The sequence below is a fragment of the Apodemus sylvaticus genome, chromosome 14 (genome assembly GCF_947179515.1).
Source record: "Apodemus sylvaticus chromosome 14, mApoSyl1.1, whole genome shotgun sequence".
In the NCBI taxonomy this organism is placed as follows: domain Eukaryota; kingdom Metazoa; phylum Chordata; class Mammalia; order Rodentia; family Muridae; genus Apodemus; species Apodemus sylvaticus.
In genome coordinates, this window is record NC_067485.1 from 65,209,350 (window position 1) to 65,233,758 (window position 24,409).

Genomic DNA, 24,409 nt, shown 5'->3' on the forward strand with positions numbered 1-24,409 from the left:
TGTTCCCAGGCCATGGCCACTCAAAATATTCCTCTATAATAGACTATCTTTTAGGCCCTTAAAAATAATAGTCTGTATAAAATAAAAGGTACATATCTTGATTAGGCAGAATGTTTATTGAAGTACTCAGATATACAATGAAGATAAGGAGCTGTCAGTGATTCCATGGAAATATTCAAAGAATTTGTAAGGAGCATGTTTCAAACTATTGTAATCAAACTAACATTTTAACATTTTCTCTTTCACCTCACACATGGTCAGTTTAGTGAATGAAATTTTCTATTAACACATATTGCGTGAAACTGAGTTTTGAGGTTAAGATTTGAGATGACGCGACACCGTCTCCAGGCTTCCAGATGGTGCATCATAAAATGGATTTGGGAAAGAATAGATGGAACTCTAAGGAGGAAACACACATTTAGAAGGTTAGTATTTTCCAGGGTAAGATAGAATACTTCTGAAAGGATCATGAAGAATGAAGGATATTTCTAATAAATATTCATAGGCGTGATAACAAGAGTGTCCCTGAGCTTTGCTCCAACAGCACCAGATCACACTAGCAGCTCACACTAACATGTCTGTCACATGGAGTCTCATAAAATATGTCTGCAGAGCCCTGTGGACTAGGGTTTTACTGCCTTCCCTCAGCTATGAGAACATAAGGAAATTCAGAAGGTTGTATTTTTATGTTCTCACGTATATCATTTCATTCAGACTACTACATTGATTAGAGTTAAAAGAAATAAGGCAAGAACAGCAGGAGCAGCAGCAGGAGCAGCAGCAGGAGCAGCATCAGCAGCAGCAGCAACAACAACAACAACAACAACAACAGCAATAACCACAACAATAAGATCTTTGAATTAGTAGAGAATATTATAAAGTATAAATATAAGACACTCACCCAGAAAACCTTGTTTCTTCAAAAAATACTTTGCAAGAAGGAAGCAAAAAGAATATAGATCGTAAAGACTAAAACAGCCTTGAAAGACAAGCTATCCTTTTGTATTTGTGTTCTTTATAGAGATTCTGATTGGATGTTACAGTCTGAACAAAAGGTAAACTGAATGATAAAAGATTTGCTTATATGTAAGATAATCACAGCAGTTTTAACATTGAATTAATTTTAGATATGTTCATATTATTTTGATTCTGCTGCACCTTTAGGCATGATGCCGTGGATATGTTTAAAATATGTTTTTATCTCTGAAAGATGCAGCTGAAGTTTCATAGTTAAATAACAGCTGTGATTTGTTTAAGAAATCATGAGTGGGTTGAGGTAACATGTAGTTAGAAAAGTGACAAAAGACAGCTAAAGGTTGATGGTGGCTACTGACTGATCGAGAGATCTTGCTATTCATCCAAACTCAATAGTAGTATAAGACATTTCTGTAAGAACTTTTGGAAAATATTTGAGATAAATATATTTTCTGTTATATAAAAGAACTTATAATTTATTTAAGTCATTTTTCTAAAATAATAGAAGCAGATATGACAGGATTTCTTCCCTAGTCATCCTTAATGTACTAAGAGTTGAATTTTAAAAGGAACGTGAAAAGGGAATAATTTATCTTTTATCAAGAAATAAAATACAATTTTGAAGTTTTGTCTTGAGTGATCAGTTGGAGCCTGCTGTGAGATCTGCTTGAAAGCATGTTGAAGGTAGGCCTTTCGTTTAAATCTCTTCCTGTGTATTCTGGGACACATAACCCAATCTCTAGAAAAGCTGACATCTCAGGGAAAAGTAAGGAATATAGGACATCTTGTTAGGCACTATTTACTGACTGTCCATTTGTTAAGGTAACTAAGATACAGAATAACACATCTAAAGCTTTCCACTTTAATTTCTTCTAGATTTATCATTTACTAGACTCCAAAGCTTATCTAAGTTGGGGGTAAAGAGATCAAGATTTTTGTCTTTATTAAAAATAGGAATGGTATGCCTTTCTGATTGAATTGATTAAATATTGTATCTCTGTGTGTAACTATTAACAACTGACTAGGTTATGTTTGATATGTTCACTGAATTATCCACATTAGATCCCCTTATGGTCAGAGAAATTTCTTACTTCCTTTCTCCCATCTTTCCCTAAACAAAACTGAAAGTGTGCACGACATATTTGTTGAAGAAAACATGAAAATTTAAAAAGCTGACATTTGTTAGTCTTCAACCACAAAATATAAGGCTCTGAAACATTGGAATCTGCCTGACCTGACACTTTGGTGCTTGTTTTCAATGTCAAAACTGAAAGATAAGGAACTGTTGACAGATGATTTAATAAAAGTAAGAAAGGAGAGTAGGAGAGATATATCAGGAGTTCAGAGCATTTACTGCTTTCAGAGAGGACCTGAGTTTGGTTTCAGCATAGTGTCTGGCCCTCAAAACAGCCTGTAGCACTGCACCGGGCACACTTCCTCCTGCCCACACCTGCACTCGGGTGCATGCACTTCCTCCCCCTCCCCCTGCTCACACATATTCAGACTTATAACACATAAAATAAATCTTTTAAAATGTAATGAGGGAAAAATTCCAAGCTTTCTATATACTTATTATTGAGAATGCAAATAAGCCAATAAGACACCCAATGCGTAGTGAGAAGACATGACTAATAATACTCTATGGGTTAAATTGATATTTTCCAGATTTACCAGCACTCTTGGAGGGTGTACAGTGACCACAAAGCCATTTAATAGTGAACTGATTTTACAAGCAGAATCAAGTGTTCTAAATGGAAAATCTCACTCATTTTTAGAGCCTGAAATGTTCTTTTGCTCTTAACTGAAATAAATCCACTAGAATGTTTCTCTTAGTTATGATATAGAAATTGTTCCAAACACAAATAATTGGTTGTGGGTACGGCTGTGTGTGTGTGTGTGTGTGTGTGATCATATGTGTGTGCATGTATGTGAGTTTGCTTGTGCCTGTCGGTACATATGTTTGTGTGTTTATGTGAGTGTATGTCTAGGTGTCTCTATGGGTATGTGCTTATGTGTTCATGTCTGTGTACATGTACATGTATGTGTGTGTGTGTGTGTGTGTGTGTGTGTTTGATTCTGAATCAATGTAATTAACTACACCACTTACCTCAATTTTCTCTGGGTTGATACAGTTCCCATAAACTGGATTGATAAAGGCATGATTGCCTTCTACCTCAGATTTCCTTTAAAACAAAATAAACAACAGATAAACAAAGAGAACAGGGTCACCAAGACCCAAATGTTAGTGAGCCAGTATTAACTGTTCTATATTTTATTCAATTTTAGAGTCTTCCTGTGTAGCCCAGTCTGGCCTCAAATTCTCTTCCTTTTTCTTTAATCTTTATATGAAGGAATTATACACATGTATCACTTGTGGTATACATACATGTATGGCATGAATACACACACACACACACACACACATGCCTGTATCACATTTTCTGGAGATATGTAAGTGCTTCATCTTATCATGGTAAGTGTTCAGGTTATTGTTTAGTAGAAAATTCTTGAGAGACAGAGTATTTTGTCAGAACACTTATTTTTATTAATGCAGTACCATTTGATATATATTTTCATGTATATTTCACTCTGCATGACGTCATGGAAACCACATTCTTTTTTTTTGTTAATTTTTTTTATTCGATATAATTTATTTACATTTCAAATGATTTCCCTTTTCTAGCCCCCCCACTCCCCGAAAGTCCCGTAAGCCCCCTTATCTTCCCCTGTCCTCCCACCCACCCCTTCCAACTTCCCCGTTCTGGTTTTGCCGAATACTGTTTCACTGAGTCTTTCCAGAACCAGGGGCCACTCCTCCTTTCTTCTTGTACCTCATTTGATGTGTGGATTATGTTTTGGGTATTCCAGTTTTCTAGGTTAATATCCACTTATTAGTGAGTGCATACCATGATTCACCTTTTGAGTCTGGGTTACCTCACTTAGTATGATACTCACTAGCTCCATCCATTTGCTTAAGAATTTCATGAATTCATTGTTTCTAATGGCTGAATAGTACTCCATTGTGTAGATATACCACATTTTTTGCATCCACTCTTCTGTTGAGCGATACCTGGGTTCTTTCCAGCATCTGGCAATTATAAATAGGGCTGCTATGAACATAGGAGAGCATGTATCCTTATTACATGGTGGGGAGTCTTCTGGGTATATGCCCAGGAGTGGTATAGCAGGATCTTCTGGAAGTGAGGTGCCCAATTTTCGGAGGAACCGCTAGACTGATTTCCAGAGTGGTTGTACCAATTTGCAACCCCACCAGCAGTGGAGGAGTGTTCCTCTTTCTCCACATCCTCTCCAACACCTGCTGTCTCCTGAATTTTTAATCTTAGCCATTCTGACTGGTGTAAGATGAAATCTTAGGGTTGTTTTGATTTGCATTTCCCTAATGACTAATGAAGTTGAGCATTTTTTAAGATGCTTCTCCGCCCTCCGAAGTTCTTCAGGTGAGAATTCTTTGTTTAACTCTCTACCCCATTTTTTAATAGGGTTGTTCAGTTTTCTGGAGTCTAACTTCTTGAGTTCTTTATATATATTGGATATTAACCCTCTATCTGATGTAGGATTGGTGAAGATCTTTTCCCAATTTGTTGGTTGCCGATCTGTCCTCTTGATGGTGTCCTTTGCCTTACAGAAACTCTGTAACCTTATGAGGTCCCATTTGTCAATTCTTGCTCTTAGAGCATACGCTATTGGTGTTCTGTTCAGAAACTTTCTCCCTGTACCGATGTCCTCAAGGGTCTTCCCCAGTTTCTTTTCTATTAGCTTCAGAGTGTCTGGCTTTAGGTGGAGGTCCTTGATCCATTTGGATTTGAGCTTAGTACAAGGAGACAAAGATGGATCAATTTGCATTCTTCTGCATGCTGGCCTCCAGTTGAATCAGCACCATTTGTTGAAAAGGCTATCTTTTTTCCATTGGATGTTTTCAGCCCTTTTGTCGAGGATCAAGTGGCCATAGGTGTGTGGGTTCATTTCTGGATCTTCAATCCTGTTCCATTGATCTGTCTGCCTGTCACTGTACCAATACCATGCAGTTTTTCACACTATTGCTATGTAGTATTGCTTGAGGTCAGGGATACTGATTCCCCCAGAATTTCTTTCTTTTTTTTTCCCATTCTTTTTTTTTATTCGATATAATTTATTTACATTTTAAATGATTTCCCCTTTTCTAGCCCCCCCCACTCCCCAAAAGTCCCATAAGCCCCCTTCTCTTCCCCTGTCCTCCCTCCCACCCCTTCCCAGTTCCCCGTTCTGGTTTTGCCAAATACTGTTTCACTGAGTCTTTCCAGAACCAGGGACCACTCCTGCTTTCTTCTTGTATCTCATTTGATGTGTGGATTATGTTTTGGGTATTCCAGTTTTCTAGGTTAATAACCACTTATTAGTGAGTGCATACCATGATTCACCTTTTGAGTCTGGGTTACCTCACTTAGTATGATGTTCTCTAGCTCCATCCATTTGCCTAAGAATTTCATGAATTCATTTTTTCTAATGGCTGAATAGTACTCCATTGTGTAGATATACCACATTTTTTGTATCCACTCTTCTGTTGAGGGATACCTGGGTTCTTTCCAGCATCTGGCAATTATAAATAGGGCTGCTATGAACATAGTAGAGCATGTATCCTTATTACATGGTGGGGAATCCTCTGGGTATATGCCCAGGAGTGGTATAGCAGGATCTTCTGGAAGTGAGGTGCCCAGTTTTTGGAGGAACCGCCAGACTGCTTTCCAGAGTGGTTGTACCAATTTGCAATCCCACCAGCAGTGGAGGAGTGTTCCTCTTTCTCCGCACCCTCTCCAACACCTGCTGTCTCCTGAATTTTTAATCTTAGCCATTCTGACTGGTGTAAGATGAAATCTTAGGGTTGTTTTGATTTGCATTTCCCTAATGACTAATGAAGTTGAGCATTTTTTAAGATGCTTCTCCGCCATCCGAAGTTCTTCAGGTGAGAATTCTTTGTTTAACTCTGTACCCCATTTTTTAATAGAGTTGTTCGGTTTTCTGGAGTCTAACTTCTTGAGTTCTTTATATATATTGGATATTAGCCCTCTATCTGATGTAGGATTGGTGAAGATCTTTTCCCAATTTGTTGGTTGCCGATCTGTCCTCTTGATGGTGTCCTTTGCCTTACAGAAACTCTGTAACCTTATGAGGTCCCATTTGTCAATTCTTGCTCTTAGAGCATACGCTATTGGTGTTCTGTTCAGAAACTTTCTCCCTGTACCGATGTCCTCAAGGGTCTTCCCCAGTTTCTTTTCTATTAGCTTCAGAGTGTCTGGCTTTATGTGGAGGTCCTTGATCCATTTGGATTTGAGCTTAGTACAAGGAGACAAGGATGGATCAATTCGCATTCTTCTGCATGCTGACCTCCAGTTGAACCAGCACCATTTGTTGAAAAGGCTATCTTTTTTCCATTGGATGTTTTCAGCCTCTTTGTCGAGGATCAAGTGGCCATAGGTGTGTGGGTTCATTTCTGGATCTTCAATCCTGTTCCATTGATCCTCCTGCCTGTCACTGTACCAATACCATGCAGTTTTTAACACTATTGCTCTGTAGTATTGCTTGAGGTCAGGGATACTGATTCCCCCAGATTTTCTTTTGTTGCTGAGAATAGTTTTAGCTATCCTGGGTTTTTTGTTGTTCCAGATGAATTTGATAATTGCTCTTTCTAACTCTGTGAAGAATTGAGTTGGGATTTTGATGGGTATTGCATTGAATCTGTATAGTGCTTTAGGCAAAATCGCCATTTTAGCTATATTGATTCTACCGATCCATGAGCATGGGAGGTTTTCCCATTTTTTGAGGTCTTCTTCCATTTCCTTCTTCAGAGTCTTGAAGTTCTTGTCATACAGATCTTTCACATGTTTGGTAAGAGTCACCCCAAGATGCTTTATACTGTTTGTGGCTATTGTGAAGGGGGTCATTTCCCTAATTTCTTTCTCAGCCTGCTTATCCTTTGAGTATAGGAAGGCCACTGATTTGCTTGAGTTGATTTTATAACCTGCCACTTTGCTGAAGTTGTTTATCAGCTGTAGGAACTCTCTAGTGAAGTTTTTGGGTCACTTAGGTAGACTATCATGTCATCTGCAAATAATGATAGTTTGACTTCTTCCTTTCCAATTTGTATCCCTTTGACCTCCTTATGTTGTCGAATTGCCCGAGCTAGTACCCCAAGTACAATATTGAAAAGATAAGGAGAAAGGGGGCAGCCTTGTCTGGTCCCTGATTTCAGTGGGATTGCTTCAAGTTTCTCTCCGTTTAGTTTGATGCTGGCTACTGGTTTGCTGTATATTGCTTTTACTATGTTTAGGTATGGGTCTTGAATTCCTGTTCTCTCCAAGACTTTAAGCATGAAAGGATGCTGAACTTTGTCAAATGCTTTTTCAGCATCCAATGAAAGACCATGTGTTTTTGTTCTTTGAATTTGTTTATGTAGTGGATTGTATTGATGGATTTCCGTATATTGAACCAACCCTGCATTCCCGGGATAAAGCCTACTGGATCATGGTGGATGATCGTTTTGATGTGTTCTTGGATTCGGTTGGCAAGAATTTTATTGAGTATTTTTGCATCGATGTTCATAAGGGAAATTGGTCTGAAGTTCTCTTTCTTTGTTGGATCTTTTTGTGGCTTTGGTATCAGCGTAATTGTGGCTTCGTAGAAGGAATTGGGTAGTGTTCCTTCTGTTTCTATTTTGTGGAATAGTTTGAAGAGTATTGGTGTTAACTCTTCTTTGAAGGTCTGGTAGAATTCTGCACTGAAGCCATCTGGTCCTGTGCTTTTTTTGGTTGGAAGACTTTCTATGACTCCTTCTATTTCTTTAGGCATAATGGGACTGTTTAGATGTTCTAGTTGGTCCTGATTTAATTTTGGTATTTGGTATCTGTCAAGGAAATTGTCCATTTCCTCCAGATTCTCCAGTTGTGGTTGAGTACAGGCTCTTGTAGTAGGATCTGATGATTTTTTGGATTTCCTCAGTTTCCGTTGTTATATCTCCCTTTTCATTTCTAAGTTTGTTAATTTGGATACTTTCTCTGTGCCCTTTGGGCAGTCTGGCTAAGGGTTTATCTATCTTGTTGATTTTCTCAAAGAACAAGCTCCTGGTTTTGTTGATTTTTTTATGGTTCTCTTTGTTTCTACTTGATTGATTTCGGCCCTGAGTTTGATGATTTCCTGCCTTCTACTCCTCCTGGGCGAAATAGCTTCTTTTTGTTCCAGGGCTTTCAGGTGTGTCATTAAGCTGGTAATGTATGCTCTCTCCATTTTCTTTTTGGAGGCACTCAGGGCTATGAGTTTTCCTCTTAACACTGCTTTCATTGTGTCCCATAGATTTGGGTATGTTGTGTTTTCATTTTCATTGTGTTCTAAAAAGTCTTTAATTTCTTTCTTTATTTCTTCCTTGACCAAGGTATCATTGAGTAGAGTATTGTTCAGTTTCCACGTGTATGTGGGTTTTCTGTTGTTTCTGTTGCTATTGAAGACCACTTTTACTCCATAGTGATCAGATAGGAGGCATGGGATTAGTTCTATCTTCTTATATTTGTTGAGGTCTGTCTTGTGACCAATTATATGGTCGATTTTGGAGAAGGTACCATGAGGTGCTGAGAAAAAGGTATATTCTTTTGTTTTAGGATAGAATGTTCTATATATATCTGTTAAATCTAATTGGTCCAAAGCTTCAATTAGTTTCATTGTGTCCCTGTTTAGTTTCTGTTTTCCTGATCGGTCCATTGAGGAAAGTGCAGTGTTGAAGTCACCCACAATTATTGTGTTAGGTGCAATGTGTGCTTTTAGTTTTAATAAAGTTTCTTTTACGAAAGAGGGTTCCCTTGCATTTGGGGCATAGATGTTCAGGATTGACAGTTCTTCTTTTTGTATTTTTCCTTTGACCAGCAAGAAGTGTCCCTCAGGGTCTCTTTTGATGACTTTGGGTTGAAAGTCAATTTTATCTGATATTAAAATGGCTACTCCAGCTTGTTTCCTGAGACCATTTGCTTGTAAAATTGTCTTCCAGCCTTTTACTCTAAGGTAGTGTTTGTCTTTGACCCTGAGGTGTGTTTCCTGTAAGCAGCAAAATGTAGGGTCCTGTTTACGTATCCATTCAGTTAGTCTGTGTCTTTTTATTGGGGCATTAAGTCCATTAATGTTAAGAGATATTAAGGAATAGTGATTGTTACTTCCTATCATTTTTGACGTTATTTTTTAAATTTGAATGCTTAACTTCTTTTGGGTTTGATGAAAGGTTACTATCTTGCTTTTTCCAGGGTGCAGTTTCCCTCCTTGTATTGGTGTTGTCCTCCTATTATCCTTTTTAGGGCTGGGTTTGTGGATAGATATTGGGTAAACTTGGTTTTGTCATGAAATATCTTAGTTTCTCCATCTATGGTGATTGAGAGTTTTGCTGGATATAGTAGTTTTGGTTGGCATTTGTGTTCTCTTAGAGTCTGCATGAGATCTGCCCAGGACCTTCTAGCCTTCATAGTCTCAGGTGAAAAGTCTGCTGTGATTCTGATAGGTCTTCCTTTATATGTTACTTGGCCTTTTTCTCTTACTGCCTTTAGTATTCTTTCTTTGTTTAGAACATTTGGTGTTTTGATTATTATGTGACGGGAAGTATTTCTGTTCTGGTCCAGTCTGTTTGGAGTTCTGTAGGCTTCTTGTATATTCATGGGCATCTCTCTCTTTAGGTTAGGGAAGTTTTCTTCCATAATTTTATTGAAGATATTTGCTGGTCCTTTAAGTTGTAAATCTTCACTCTCATCTATGCCTATAATCCTTAGGTTTGGTCTTCTCATTGTGTCCTGGATTTCCTCGATATTTTGGGTTACAAGCTTTTTGCATTTTGCATTTTCTTTAACTGTTGAGTCCATGGTTTCTATGGTATCTTCAGCATCTGAGATTCTTTCTTCTATCTCTTGTATTCTGTTGTTGATATTTGCATCTCTGTCTCCTGATTTCTTCCCAAGGCTTTCTATCTCCAAAGTTGTCTCCCTTTGAGTTTTCTTAGTTGTTTCTACTTCTGATTTTAGATCCTGGATGGTTTTGCTTAGCTCCTTCACTTGCTTGTTTGTGCTTTCCTGTAATTCTTTAAGAGATTTTTGTGTTTCCTCTTTCATGACCTCAGCCTGCAACCACATTCTTGAAAACAAATATAATTTGAAATCTTGAGTATTTAGATCCAAATAAACTCTGGCAAATAAAAGGCATATAAGTTGTTTTCAATGTTGATTTCTTAAATATTTCTCAAATTATTGTAACAATGCAACATTAGAAAGAACAATGTAATATGACACTATAATCTGGAAAGGCTGCCCTGTCCCCCCTAAGGCTAGAAGTGCCAAACCACATTCTGAGACTCTGCATTATGACTATGACTCTTAAAGTTGCAACCCATGAGTCATAATATCAAGTACTTTAGTTGACCATCATATATTTGTGTGCTTTGAAAGTTTTGCTTTCATTATTTTTGCATGCATCTGGTGTATATTTGCATGTGTTCATGTGTGTGTGTGTGTGTGTGTGTGTGTATGTGTGTGTATGTGTGTGTGAGAGAGAGAGAGCCAGAGATAGGGACAGGCAGAGACAGAGACAGAGAGAACCATGCACTTGTTTGCAGGTTGTAGGGAAGCCTAAAGTTGGTATAAAGTCTGTTTCTTTTGGTGAACCTCCACTTTCTTCACTGAGCCAAGGCCTCTCTATTGACCCTGGGGCTCATCATTTTGTTTAGTTTAACTAAGCAGATTGTTCCTGTGATACATGTCACCCTACTTTCCAGAGTGGAATGACAAGAAGGCTGCCCTGCTTACTCAGCATTTACATACATTTTGGGAATTTGAGCTCATGTCCTCAAGTTTGTGTGTGAGCTTTACCCACTGAACCATCTCTTGAGCCTCTTGGAGAATATTTCATATGAGTATTCTTTTCGTGTTATGGTCTAGATCTGTCCAGTTCAGCATAATTGAGATCATAAGTGATTGCTTCCTTTTTATATTTTCTATTCTTGTTAGAAGACAAGGAACTCCAGAACAGCCAAGAAAAAAAATACTCGCCATTGAAACAAAAATAATTCAATCAGTATCTTCTAAGTTACAAACAATGAAAATCCCTAAGACACCTGCACAAGCACATACAGAGCATGGACAGTTGCTTGGGCAAGAGCCAAATATGCACAGAGGTATATCACACACAGACACACACATAGACACACACAGACACACATACACAGACACACACAGACACACACAGACACACATACACAGACACACACAGACACACACAGAGACACAGACACACACACACACACACACACACACACACACACACACACAGTGGGGAGGTTGGAGCAAGGCCAGTTCTGGGATGGGTAACTATTGTCTTAACACCAAGGAAGAAGAAGAAAAAAACATGCACTTTAATATTTTTTGCATAATAAAAAATGATACAGTGTCAATAAGCAAGGTTTTCAGTATTGTATATACCCTTAAATACTAAAGGCTAAGAGGAAGCCCTTACTGACCTTCTGTTGAAAGTTTCCAGAGGCTAGGCCTCTTATTACCAGCTACCTAAAGCACCCAGCCTTGCAGAACCTAATCTGAGTGATCAGGTTTGGCTGCAGACATATTTTCCTTGTAGTATCAATATCTTCTTATTTATTTATTTATTTACTTATTTATTTATTTTTATTGTAAAGGGAAGTAAAAACACTTTATGATACAATTAAAGATTTACATAGAAAATATTTCTGATAAACACGTTAAAATTGGCAATTTTCATGGAAAATTAAATAGTAAATGGTAGACATGCAAAACACTGCTAAATTAATTGAAATATGGAATAGAAACATTTTATGATAGAATTGAAGATTTACGTGGAAAAAAATTCTGATAAAATTGTAGAAAAATGTAGAAGAACATGTTAGAATTGAAGATTATCATAGAAAATTTTATATCGATATAATTATGGTAGGTATAAAAGTATTCCTAAGTTGATTGAAGGTGGAATTATAAACATTTTCTAATAAACTTGAAGATTTACATGGAAAATATATCTGATTAAATTGAAGAAATATATAGAAAAGCACATTAAAATTAAAGATTATCATGGGAATTATACAGATAAAATGATAGGCATAAAGATAAGTTGATTGAATGTGGAATTATAAACATTTTTAGATAAAATTGAAGATTTACATAAAAATATTTCTGGTAAAAGTCAAGAAATATATGACAAACATGTTAAAGACAAACATGTTAAAATTGACAATTTCATGGAAAATTTTACATATAAAATGGTAGATATGAAAACTCTAAATTATTAGAAGGTGGAATTAGAAACATTTGTGATAAAATCAAATATTTACGTTGAAAACATTCCTGATAAAATAGAGGAAATATATTGAAAGACATTAAAATGGAAGACTACCATGAAAAATAATGCAGATAAAATGGTAGACATAAGAAAACATTACTAAATTAATTAAAAGGGGAATTACAAACATTTCCTGATAAAATTGAAGATTTACATGAGAAATATTTTATTAGTCTATGTCTTTTTATTGGGGAGTTGAGTCCATTGTTGTTAAGACATATTAAGGAATAGTGATTGTGGCTTCCTGTTAATTTTGATGTTATTTATGTTTGTGTGGGTATCTTCTTTTGGGTTTGTTGGGAGATTACTTTCTTGATTTTTCTAGGGTGTAGTTTCCCTCCTTGTGTTGTCATTTCCCATAAATTAACCTTTGTAGGGCTGGATTTGTGGACAGATACTGTGTAAATTTGGTTTTATCATGGAATATCTTGGTTTCTCCATCTATGATGATTGAGAGTTTTGTTGGGTATAGTAGCCTGGGCTGGCATTTGTGTTCTCTTAGGGTCTGTATGAGGTCTGCTCAGGATCTACTAGCTTTCATCATCTCTGGTGAGAAGTCTGGTGTAATTCTGATAGGTCTGCCTTTATAAGTTACTTGCCCTTTTCCCCTTACTGCTTTTAATATTCTTACTTTGTTTAGTGAATTTGGTGTTTTGATTAATATGTGCCAGGAGGAGTCTCTGTTCTGGTTCAGTCTGTTTAGAGTTCTGAGGCTTCTTGTATGTTCATGGGCATCTCTTTCTCTAGGTTAGGGAAGTGTTCTTCTATAATTTTGTTGAAGATATTTACTGGGCCTTTAAGATGTAAATCCTCACTCTCATCTATACCTATAATCCTTAGGTTTGGTTTTCTCATTATGTCCTGGATTTCCTGGATGTTTTGGGTTACAAGCTTTATGAATGTTTCATTTTCTTTGACTGTTGAGTCAATTTTTCTATGGTATCTTTCTATGGTTCTTACTTCTATCTCTTGTATTCTGTTGTTGAAGCTTGTGTCTATGACTCCTGAATTCTTTCCAAGGTTTTCTATGTCCAGAGATGTCTCACTTTGTGATTTCTTTATTTTTTCTACTTCTACTTTTAGATCCTGGATGGTTTTGTTCAGTTTCTTCACTTGATTGTTTGTGTTTTCCTGTAATCCTTTAAGGGATTTTTGTGTTTCTTCTTTAAGGGCTTCTGCCCTGTATCTCCTGTATTTCTTTCTTTCTTTTTTTTGAAAGAACTGTGATGTTTAGCTTTTATTTATTTATTTTTTTGATGGCACAATATTATTTTTTTATTTGATATATTTTTTATTTACATTTCAAATGATTTCCACTTTTCTAGCCCTCCACTCCCCGAAAGTCGCATAAGCCCCCTTCTCTCCCCCTGTCCTCCCACCCACCCCTTCCCACTTCCCCGTTCTGGTTTTGCCAAATACTGCTTCACTAAGTTTTTCCAGAACAAGGGGCCACCCGTCCTTTCTTCTTGTACCTCATTTGATGTGTGGATTATATTTTGGGTATTCCAATTTTCTAGGTTAATATCCACTTATTAGTGAGTGCATACCATGATTCACCTTTTGAGTCTGTGTTTCTTAAATGGATTTTTGTGTTTCTTCTTTAAGGGATTTTACCTGTTGACTGATGTTCTCCTGTATTTCTTTAAGGGAGTTGTTTAAGTCATTCCTGAAGCCCTCTATCAGCATCATGAGATATGATTTTAAACCCAACTCTTGCTTTTCTGGTGTGTTGGTGTACCCAGGACTTGCTGTGGTGGGAGAACTAGGTTCTGATGTTGCCATGTGGCCTTGGTTTCTGTTGGTAGGGTTCTTATGCTTGTCTTTTGCCATCTGGTTATCTCTGGTACTAGTTGGTATTGTTGTCTCTGGCTGGAGTTTGTTCCTCCTGTGGGCCTGTAAGCCTGTGTCCTTACTCCTGTGAGATCAAAAGTGAAAGCACTGCTGGGAGATCACTCTCTCCTGATGGGCTATGTACAGAAGGCTGTGGAGTTTGCAGGCTCCGTGGTGCAAATGGGAAGACTTCCTTCCCAGCTGCTCCACTGGTTTTATGCCCTGTGTGCTCCTAGCTTGTTTCCTCCAGATAGAAGTTAAAGATCTCACCTCTGCTCAGAAGTGAAAGCACTGCTGGGAGATCACTCTCTCCTGGAAGGCTGTGCACAGAAGGATGTGGAGTCTCCAGGCTTCCTGGTGCCAATGGCAGCAGGAAGACTTCTGTCCCAGCTGCTCCACTGATCTTATGCCCTGTGTGCTCCTAGCTGGTCCCCTTCAGAGAGAAGGTGGATATCTCACCTCTTCAATATCTTCTAATCATGCTGTTATTACTACTTTTTAAACCACTGGAGTAAATATGCCACTAATAAAACTGTTCACTATAATTAAATCTATATTTTGATGACTGATAAATGTAACTAATAATAGCTTTTCATGTGTCATAATTTGAGATTACAGTGATAGATCTCTCCTATTCATCTGTTAAGTCATTGGCCCAATTATGGGATACTTATGCATTTCTCTAATTGTACTGGATAAATTCATTTGGAATCTTTGTGTTTGTTTCTTCCCAAACCTGTCCACGTTACATTGCACCTAGGTGGGGCCACTGTCCAACTGCTCACTGGCAATAGTATAAGGGTGGTTTTGAAATGTGTCAAAATACCAAAGCCAGGCCATGTTAAAGATGAGTTAGAAAGTATCAAAACAGAGTAAATCTGGGAACTAGGAAATGGGAGGCAGCCATAGGCAGTAAATACCGAAAACGTAATTCCAGCCCATGCCAAATTGGGAATGGAATAAAAAAGTAGGAAGAAGTCTTATTCTACTTTTAGTCATGACAGAGAATCTGGGAACTATCAGGCACTGGTGAAAGAAGCACGTGACGCACAGTGATGCTGATACAAGGTGACAGCTTTTGGCTTTGAACTGGGGAAGCCCTGACAACTCAATGAGTGGTAGGCTGATGTCAGATAAACGGATAAAGTCCCCAATCATCTAAATATGTATAAGAAAACAATTTTTCTTCTAAAAAGATTCTCAAGTTTTGAATAATTTAAAATTTTATATTTCCTGCTGAAGAGAAATGTGTGGACAGAGTATGGATTTCAGGGTTTGGTGGCTGCCTAGAAGGATGATGGTATTGCTATAAGAGAGTGGGGTGATAATAAAAGGGTGTGGTTGGGAAAGGAATGTGGTTAGAAATCCTTACATGTCTGTCTGTGTTTCTTAGCAGCCACGAGATGTTTGTTATTACACCAAAAGTTTGGCTTCCATTTGTGGGAATGCTTGGTTCCTGTAGCTGAGTATTGATACCTTTCCTATCTATAAATGAAACATCACACATGACCTAATTCCCTTAAAGTTGTCATCCCTCATATTGTACAAAGTGTGTTGATAATCTCAAAGGTACTCTGAATACTGAGTTGCTTATAATATTAGTCTACAAATATTGTAAAAGGGCAATGAAGAAAATGCAAAAAAATAAAACAAATGCCATAAATGTTATAGCCATTAAAAAAGACTCTGTGATGGACATTTATATTGTTTTTAACAGCACAAATAGAAGATAATTCACATGCCATGTAATTCACATATTTAAAGATCTTAGTGTCTGTGTGTGTGTGTGTGTGTGTGTGTGTGTGTGTGTGAATATGTGTAGGATACATATACAAGTACATGTTCATCCTTGTAAGTGTATGTGCACATATATCGAGGTGAATGGAAAGTCTAGGCTAGGTATTAGCCTTCATCTTCCACCTTGTCTAAGAGAAACCCTCTTTTGATTCACTGCTGTGCACACTGAGCTATATGGCAAATCAATTTAGGGACTCTCCTGTGTCCACCTGCAATCTCACTGTATGATTATACAGTGTACTGTATTATATGTACTGGATTATAGACATGGGTTACTATGTACACTTGATTCTACATGGTTTCTGGGGATCTGAACATACATTTTGATACTTGTCAGCAATCATTTCACACTCTGAGCTGCTTTTCTAGCCTCAAATTCACACAATCATATGTATATGATTCAATGTTTATGATAACATTAGTTTTACTAAATTTTAGTTAGTAATATAAGATTATAACTAGTAATATATAGTAATATAAGATTATATTAAGTAGTATATATATTACTTATATAGTAATATAAGATTATGATAAATATACCTAACATAAATTTGCCAATGTAATGAATTTGAATTGTATAATTCACTGTTATCAATTATTCATAATGTTATATAACTGTCAGTATTGTCTCTCTCCAAACTGTTTTCATCACTTCAAATTGAAACTTAATTATAAACTCAATTAGAAAACTAATTGCTAGTGTGTTGCAGGAATTATTTTGCTATTATAAAATATTACAGTATCAAATAAATAAATCCCTGTCTAGGCATAAAGGAACCAAAAGGTGGCAATGAATACAACTATTACTTTAAATATTGAAGACTAGATCTCAGCAGATGGCTGGCCAGGGGTGACCAAATTTAACCCCTGCATGTATGTACTGTGAGTTTACCAATTAATATTTGTACATTGTTGTAATTCCATAATTTGTTTAATTACTTTTACAATTAGCAAGAGTATTTGCTATTAAATTTGTTTACCTAATTGTTTGGCATTTAATACTTTTGTCATTTAATACTTTTGATAGTCTTGGCTTTCTCCATGCCATTTGTCTATCATTTTGTATGCCAGAGAGAATGGACTGGAGCTGAGCCAACCCATTAGTCACCTAGCCCCACTACTAGTTCATTTGAGCAAAGCTGTCATAATATAGTTATGTTTACAATATGCTTTGGAGCTTGGAAGACAGATTAATTAGGAAAAACCATGTCACACAAGTATGAGGATTTGAGCTAAGTTCTCACACATATGTGAGAAGGGTTTATGGTTATAATCCCAGAGCTACAGAGGTAGAGACACGGATCCCTAAGATTACAGAACATCCATCCCATGCAAGTTGGTAAGTTCTAGGAAGTAGGAAAGCCTGGCTACAAAGGCAAAAAGAGTAAATGATTCTTCTTTGGCCTCCATTCCCATGCATGCATGTACTGACATGGACACACAGATATATGCATGTCAACACATACATATATACATTCACAAGATATATGCAGGAGTGTACTAGGGAAAACATAGCTCAAAAATTAAACACAAAGTATAAAATGAAGTGGAACAACATTTCAGAGACCATGAATGATAGTTCTTTCTAATCCCCAAGAAGATCATATTATCTGACCTTCCTTGACTACCTCAAAGCATGAAGAACCATCCTATCTTTTTATTTACTTTAATTGATAATTAATTAGCTTAGTATTTAACGTAATGATTTTCACCATGACATCTTTGTATAAATATGATATTTTATGTTGATCTCAGTTTTTCTTTCCTATTTCCTCCCTGTAATCTCTTTCCCACCATGAGAGGTGATTACCTCTCACCCTTTTTTATTACATGTATTCTATTGCCCTCTCCTGTTTCCATTTCTACTAAGATATCTTCCCCTCTCTTATGATCCATTTTGTCATTTTGTAAGCTAAAAACATATACATAAACACTACAAAGACAGACAACAATACACATGCACATACACACTTTTAAGTCAATATAGAAAAAATTGGTCAGACATAATAATCTTCAGTTCCATCTACTTTCCTGTAAATATCATGATTTCATTTTTCTTTATAGATGCATAAAATTCCATTGTACATGTGAACCTCATTTCTTAGCCACCCATTTATTGAGGGACATCTAGGCTGGCTCTGTTTCTTGGATAGAGTAAACAGTTCAGCTCTAAACATATAGGAGCAGTGTCTCTGTGGGATGGTGACTTATGGGCATTTGACAAATAACTAAGACTTACATACTTGTGTCATAAGACAGTTCTCTGTTCAGATTTCTGGAGAATCTCCACGCTAGTTACTTGGCCACTATGTAGTATGATTACGAGTTTATATTTTTGCCATCAGTGTATAGAAGAACCATAATTTCAGGACATACTTACAGTGACATGAAGATGATTTGAAGCAATTACCGTAGTGATTTTTCTATTAAAAGTTATTGTCTGTGAGCATTTGGTGGTAGCAGTGACTTCTACTACTAAGCTAACTTCTCTATATTGTTTCTGAGAAGCCAGCCAATATTTCAAGTTCCCAGACATGAAGGCAGTTAGTTCCCAGATGGAAGGCAGTGCACTATGGTCACATTCTGTAAGATGCCAGCATGGTGACTCTGCTATTTTCCACTATTCCCTTTCACTTACTAAAATGAATCCAATGCTTGTAATACAGTCATACAGCATGTCTGACATTCTCTATCAGATTCTGACCCTACATAGTCGATCAGTGCATGGGTCATCTCGGTAGAGTTTCATTTTAGGGGGATGTATTTTTATAAAGATGCTAGACTCTGGTAGATACAATTGTTACCAGTGCAGACTACAAATTGATACTTGACAATGTTTTATTACTATTCTCATTTTTTCTTCTGTTGTCACCTACATTTTCTTTTAAATTTCCTTCTCTTTGGCATTCAGAGCTTGGACTGAATGGAAATATTAGAGTTTGTGGTAGTAATTACTAGTGACATTTAATAATTATAACCTTTCTATATGTGAGTATACATGTATGTGTATGTTTGTGTGTATCTATGTGTGTATGTGCTTGTGTGCTCAGCTGCACATTGGAAGACAAAAGAATGTGTTGCTGGAATCTTTTGGAGTTGGAGTTTCAGGCAATTTTGAGCTACCTGATATGAATGATAGGAACCAAACTCAGATCTTCTGTAAAAGCAATAAACACTGTTAATTACTGAGCCATTCATCTCTCTAGTTACAGTACTGTCATTTTAAAATCAGATAATCTGTCAGGAATCTGATGATAAAAGTCAAATAAATAAAAACCTCATTTTGTTGCATCTCTTTTTCTTTTTCGTGTGTGTGTGTGTGTGTGTGTGTGTGTGTATGTGTGCATGTGCGTGTGTGTGTGTGTGTGTGTGTGTGTCCACACTTTTGCTTTTAAAAGAGACTATCACATTTTAGTCCTTTGTTGGTTAAAGATAGTGTCAAGTACTATCTTTATTGTTCCTCCTTTCCTAACCTCAATAGCACTTTGAGAAGGGCTGGGAAAGCAACTCAGTGGTAGCGTATTTCCCTAGCACATACAAAGACTTGGCTCTAAGACAGGACCTGAGGAACTGAACACAGGTTCTCATGCTTACACGGCAAGCACTTTATGCACTGAGCTATGCCCCTACCTCTTTATATGTATTTTTAATGTCTATTGACTTGATCCTCCTTGCCCAGTACAGATTCTTTCAGGAATACTTTGTTCAACCAGGAACCTATCACTAATTTTCCCAATCCTATATCATTCTAAAAAAGTAGGAGGAGATAAACTTTTTCACCCAGTTTTCCAACCTAGAGAGGTGAAGAAGGGCATTGTTTTATCTTGGTTGCTTGTTGCCTAGTAAGAGACTACTGCCCTTGTTTCCCATGAACAATCCAGTGCCAAATAGTACGCCTGGGCCATGGTCTTTTTCTGTAAACCTTAGAACAATATTTGGTCATTTTTGTATGACATATTTAAGGCATAGTGCAAAAAAATGTGCAGTGAAAGAACAGAGCATAAATAAGTAGACATCAGGAGAAAGTGGAATGATCTGCAGGTAATGAACTAGCACATGGTGACAATATCATGTATTTATGTATTTATTCAGTGTATGAGAGACACATGACATTGAGTTGCTGGAAGTCAAATGTAAGCAGGACAGTCAATTACACAGGCCAGACTTTCAAAGGGAAACAAACCAGGCACTCAGAAGCACAAGTGACATTTATTATTTGTAGCCTGCTACTGTCATCCAGCATGAATAAGTAACAAGTTCAGAACATAATTTTAAGAAGGCAGCAGGAGATTTCACACAGTGTTTTAATGTCTCTCAGAATACAATGCTGAGACTGTGCCAAGATATGTTTTAGTAAAACGCTATGCATAAAAAGCCAATGACAATGAATGAGAAGGGGTTCCCTAGAAGCTTGTTAGGGACAGAGGAAAGTTAATTTTGCAGACATTTTCATGTGTTCATGTGTACCATTTTTTAAAAAGTCACCATTGGAGACTGAGGCAATTTCCAAGTGCTTGTGCTTGCCACAAAGTATGAGGATGTGAGTTCAAATCCCCAGAATGCATGTAAAGCTGTACACGGTGCTTCACTCTAGTCCTAGCATTCCCACTGTGAGGAGAATACAGAGTGGCCAACTACACGAGACCTCGTCTCAACCAAGTCAGACAGTGAAGACCATATGCTAGGTTGTCCTCTGACCTCCATGTGCAGGCCTTACCATACATGCATTGGCATTCACACACATGTACACACATGTTCAAAGTTAAAACAAAATCAATATAAAAATGCAATACTAGATGCATTATAACTACCTGAAGGTACAATACAATTGTATAGTGGCCTAAGGTTTTAAAAGAAGAATTTGGAGAGTTAACTTTTCTTACTGATCAACATACTCTCAACTCATGGAGATCTGACAAAGGAAAGGGAAAGGGGTGAGAAGGAGAAGAAAATAAAAGAAGAGAGAGACAGGGGAAGGAGGAAGAAGGGCTGGGGTGGAATCAAGCAAAATTACAGAAGGAAAGGAAGAAGGCCAGGGACAAAGATAAATGGAGGGAAATACCATGAACTAGAAGTTTTCATTTCCCAGTCCTTAATAACAAAATATTTGGAAGAAAATGTTCAGAGCAAACTAGATTTGCAAACACAACTAGGAAAGCCCCCAAATAGAGGAAAGGCTTCATCATCTAGGGTCATGGAACCAGAAACAGTGGGAGACCAAATTATGCTGAACTCACTCAAAAGAGAGCAGCTGCCATATTTCTCTCACTCTTTTCATGCAAGAAATAAATATGTTGACCACACAACCCGTGACTGTTTAAAAGGAAGCTTGCCACGATGGAGCCCTTTCATGGGAACATGCCCAGGAATGTGGATGCAATTATAGGTACGAAGCTGACCCGGGTTCCCGTAACCCAACCTTGAGTCAAAGGCGCTGCCAGTGAGAGATGGGTCATCCCTTCACTTGGTGAGTGTGGTGTGAGCAAATCCACAGGCACATAAGTTAAACCAGATGCAGGGTAGGACAGTTCCTATGCACAAGAATTTGAAAGCACATTGTAAAAGTATTTCCTGAGCTGGTAAAAGTTACCAGAGAACAATATTTAGATGATAATTAAAGGGGAAGATGAAGATTTGTGTAGAAAGATGTCATCAAAGCTATTAAAAACATTAGCTGCAACCCCACATCTAATAATCCAAGCACTATTAAATGATCGCAGGATACAGCCCTGTCATCAACATTAAAAAAAAATTAGATGTGTATAGCAATATTCCTGAGGTATGTTCTATGAACCACTATATCTAAAGACCCAGAGATATGTCAGTTCAAAATTCCTTCTACAGTAATGACATAATACAAGGAAAACCTAAAATTTATTAAAGCAAGTATCTTGTTGTTTTTATTTTCATTAGCATGTGAATATAACAGAGAGGGAAGCTATTGATGACCATGCACAACTCAAGGGCATAGTATGGAAATGTACATTCTTTGCGCCTCACTACAAGTATGCCATAATTTTTAAAAAGTCATCTTGATCTTGAGAAAGCAGTAATCATTATTAATCATACTAAATCTCAACTTTTAAGTACACGACTTGCCATGTTGTTAAAAGAATGCATAGCAGGCATTTGGAAGGGAAATATGCAAGTACCAAATACATGCATGTGCTACCTTTGGGAAGAAATTGTGAGAGTGTGTTACATGCTAAACTTTGATAGAACAATGCTTCTTTTGAAAGAATGAGTGATAAAAATGTGATTATTCAGACCAGGGCATCTAGTAGTCATTTGCATAAATATAGATAAAGCAAGACTCTATGTCAAGTCAAACATATGATAACCTTTATTAATGATGAGAATGTTCAAATAGTCAAAAAGGTCAGAAATTTTACAGAGTATCACCGGAGAGAGTATTTCTTTTATTGCCCAATTTTTTCCATGCTAACACTTGGAAATTGAATCAAAATCACATATGAATTAATGGCATTTCCCAAGTGCAAGGTAGATCAGTGAATTTGTAACATGATGGTGGTGCTGGCTAGTCTTCTGTCAATTTGATACAAGCTAGAGTTCTTTGAAGGGAGGGGACCTCACTTGAGAAAAATGTCCTCATAAGATCTAGCGGTAAGGCATTTTCTTAATTAGTGGTTGTTGGGGAAAGGCCAGCCCATGAAGAATGGTGCCATTCCTGGGCTGGTGATCCTGGCTTCTCTAAGAAAACAGGCTGAATGAGCATGGGAGCAAGCTCGTAAGAACACTCCATCGAGGCCTCGGCATCAGCTCCAGCTTTGAGAATCCTGCACAGTTTTAGTTCCTGTCCTGACTTCCTTCAATATAAACCGTGCTGTGGAAGTAAAAGCTGAATAATTCCTTGTCACTCCAACTTGCTCTTGGTCACGATGGCTTGTTGCAGAAATGGAATTCCTAACTAAGACAATAGCATAAACATTTTTTGTTGATGTGATTTTGGGTATTACAGTTTGAACTATTACTGTATCAAGTTTCAGGGTAGTTTAAAATTGCCCATAATTAGCAAGTTATTAAAATTGCTTTCAAACTTTATATATACATATATTTTTCCTTGTATAATAATTTAATTAAAAAAGGCTTTCATGTAAATGTTTTCAGAATGGGAAGTTGAGACAGCATCTAACTCTGTAGCCTGGCTGGTAAGAATTTTTCATGTAACCCAAGCTGCCCTCAAACTCATGAGCATCTTCCTTCCTCAAGCTCTGCAGAGCAGTAATTATAAATCTGAGACTATATGCCAAGCCTTTCAGTGGATTTTTTGCGAGCTACGTCTTCTGAGAATAATTTTTCTCATCATTTCATAAATGAGATAATTTAAATTTTATACAGAGTATTTAAAATTCAGTTCCCCCAAATTATGCTTTTATTATATATATTATACTGTATATATTAAATACTACCTTTGGTATATAAGGCATTATTAAAATGAATAAAAGCTAGTCATAAATATTTATTAGTTTCAATTCCTGCTGTCTAAAGTTTTGTGAGACATAAACTGCATTAATGAGAGTTCTTGTATATCCTCAATAATATTTAAAAGTGTAAAAATTATCATAAAAATATTAAGAATGGAAAAATTAGGAAAAAGAAAGAGTCCATATAGACTAATTATTATTTTCAAGTGATAGGCAGGTCTGTGCAAAGTACAGGATATACATCATGTTATTAATATAATAATGGCATGATTAATATAATTTAAAATTCTTTCTCACCTTTGGTTTGGGTTGCTAAGTATGATTCCCAGGGTGGTTGTCAACTAGGATCTATGAGTTGGGCGATGTCTGTAGAATTCACAAAGAATCCCACAGTGTGTCCTGTGTGTGAGCCCTGCAGCTCCCCCAGGTTCTTGTTAGCATGCAAACAGCAGGTAACATTTCACTGTTGCTGATTGCCTTAAGTCCATCTAAGCCATTCCTGTGGTGCATGCTTTATCATGTCTTCTCGAGTTACCTGCTAACTGTGCTGCACTGCTTAGTTCACAAAGATGTGAGGAATACCAGACTCCCAAGTTTGTTTTCAGTGCCTTCCTCACTGGCCAGAAACATTGTGAAATTCAGTCTGGCAGGGCCCTTCTTTCTACTTTATTTTAATTCATTGTTTACCCCAGTATCGGGTCTAAAAGTAATGTCTCTCTTGGAATAAAATTGTTTTCCAGCTCTATTGCTGTGCATGAAAATTCACCTTAATTTCCTTTTTGAATTTTTGTGGACACTCAATCTCTTTGGTTGAAATGTTGCTCTGTTTGTGACTGTCATTAGTTATGTATTAAATAGTACTTCTTTTTTAATTGTTTAGGCAATGAAAAGATAATGACTTACAGAAGAACTGTTACAGAAGAATTGAACATACTGGCATTTGTTAACTTTTATCCATGTCTCTCCAACTTCAAGATTAA

General features: G+C 37.0%; 1 protein-coding gene across 1 annotated transcript in view; it reads right to left on the reverse strand.

The window, feature by feature from the left end:
• Positions 1-249: 249 nt before the first annotated feature.
• Malrd1 (MAM and LDL receptor class A domain containing 1) overlaps positions 250-24,409 on the reverse strand; it is a 719,676-nt gene continuing 695,516 nt past the window's right edge. Inside the window, exons 38-39 of the mRNA XM_052156848.1 lie at positions 3,083-3,158; positions 250-399 (exon numbers count right to left, since the gene is read on the reverse strand). Coding sequence (XP_052012808.1) covers positions 316-399; positions 3,083-3,158 — 160 coding nt within the window. The 3' untranslated portion in view covers positions 250-315. The remainder of the gene's footprint in view (positions 400-3,082; positions 3,159-24,409) is intronic.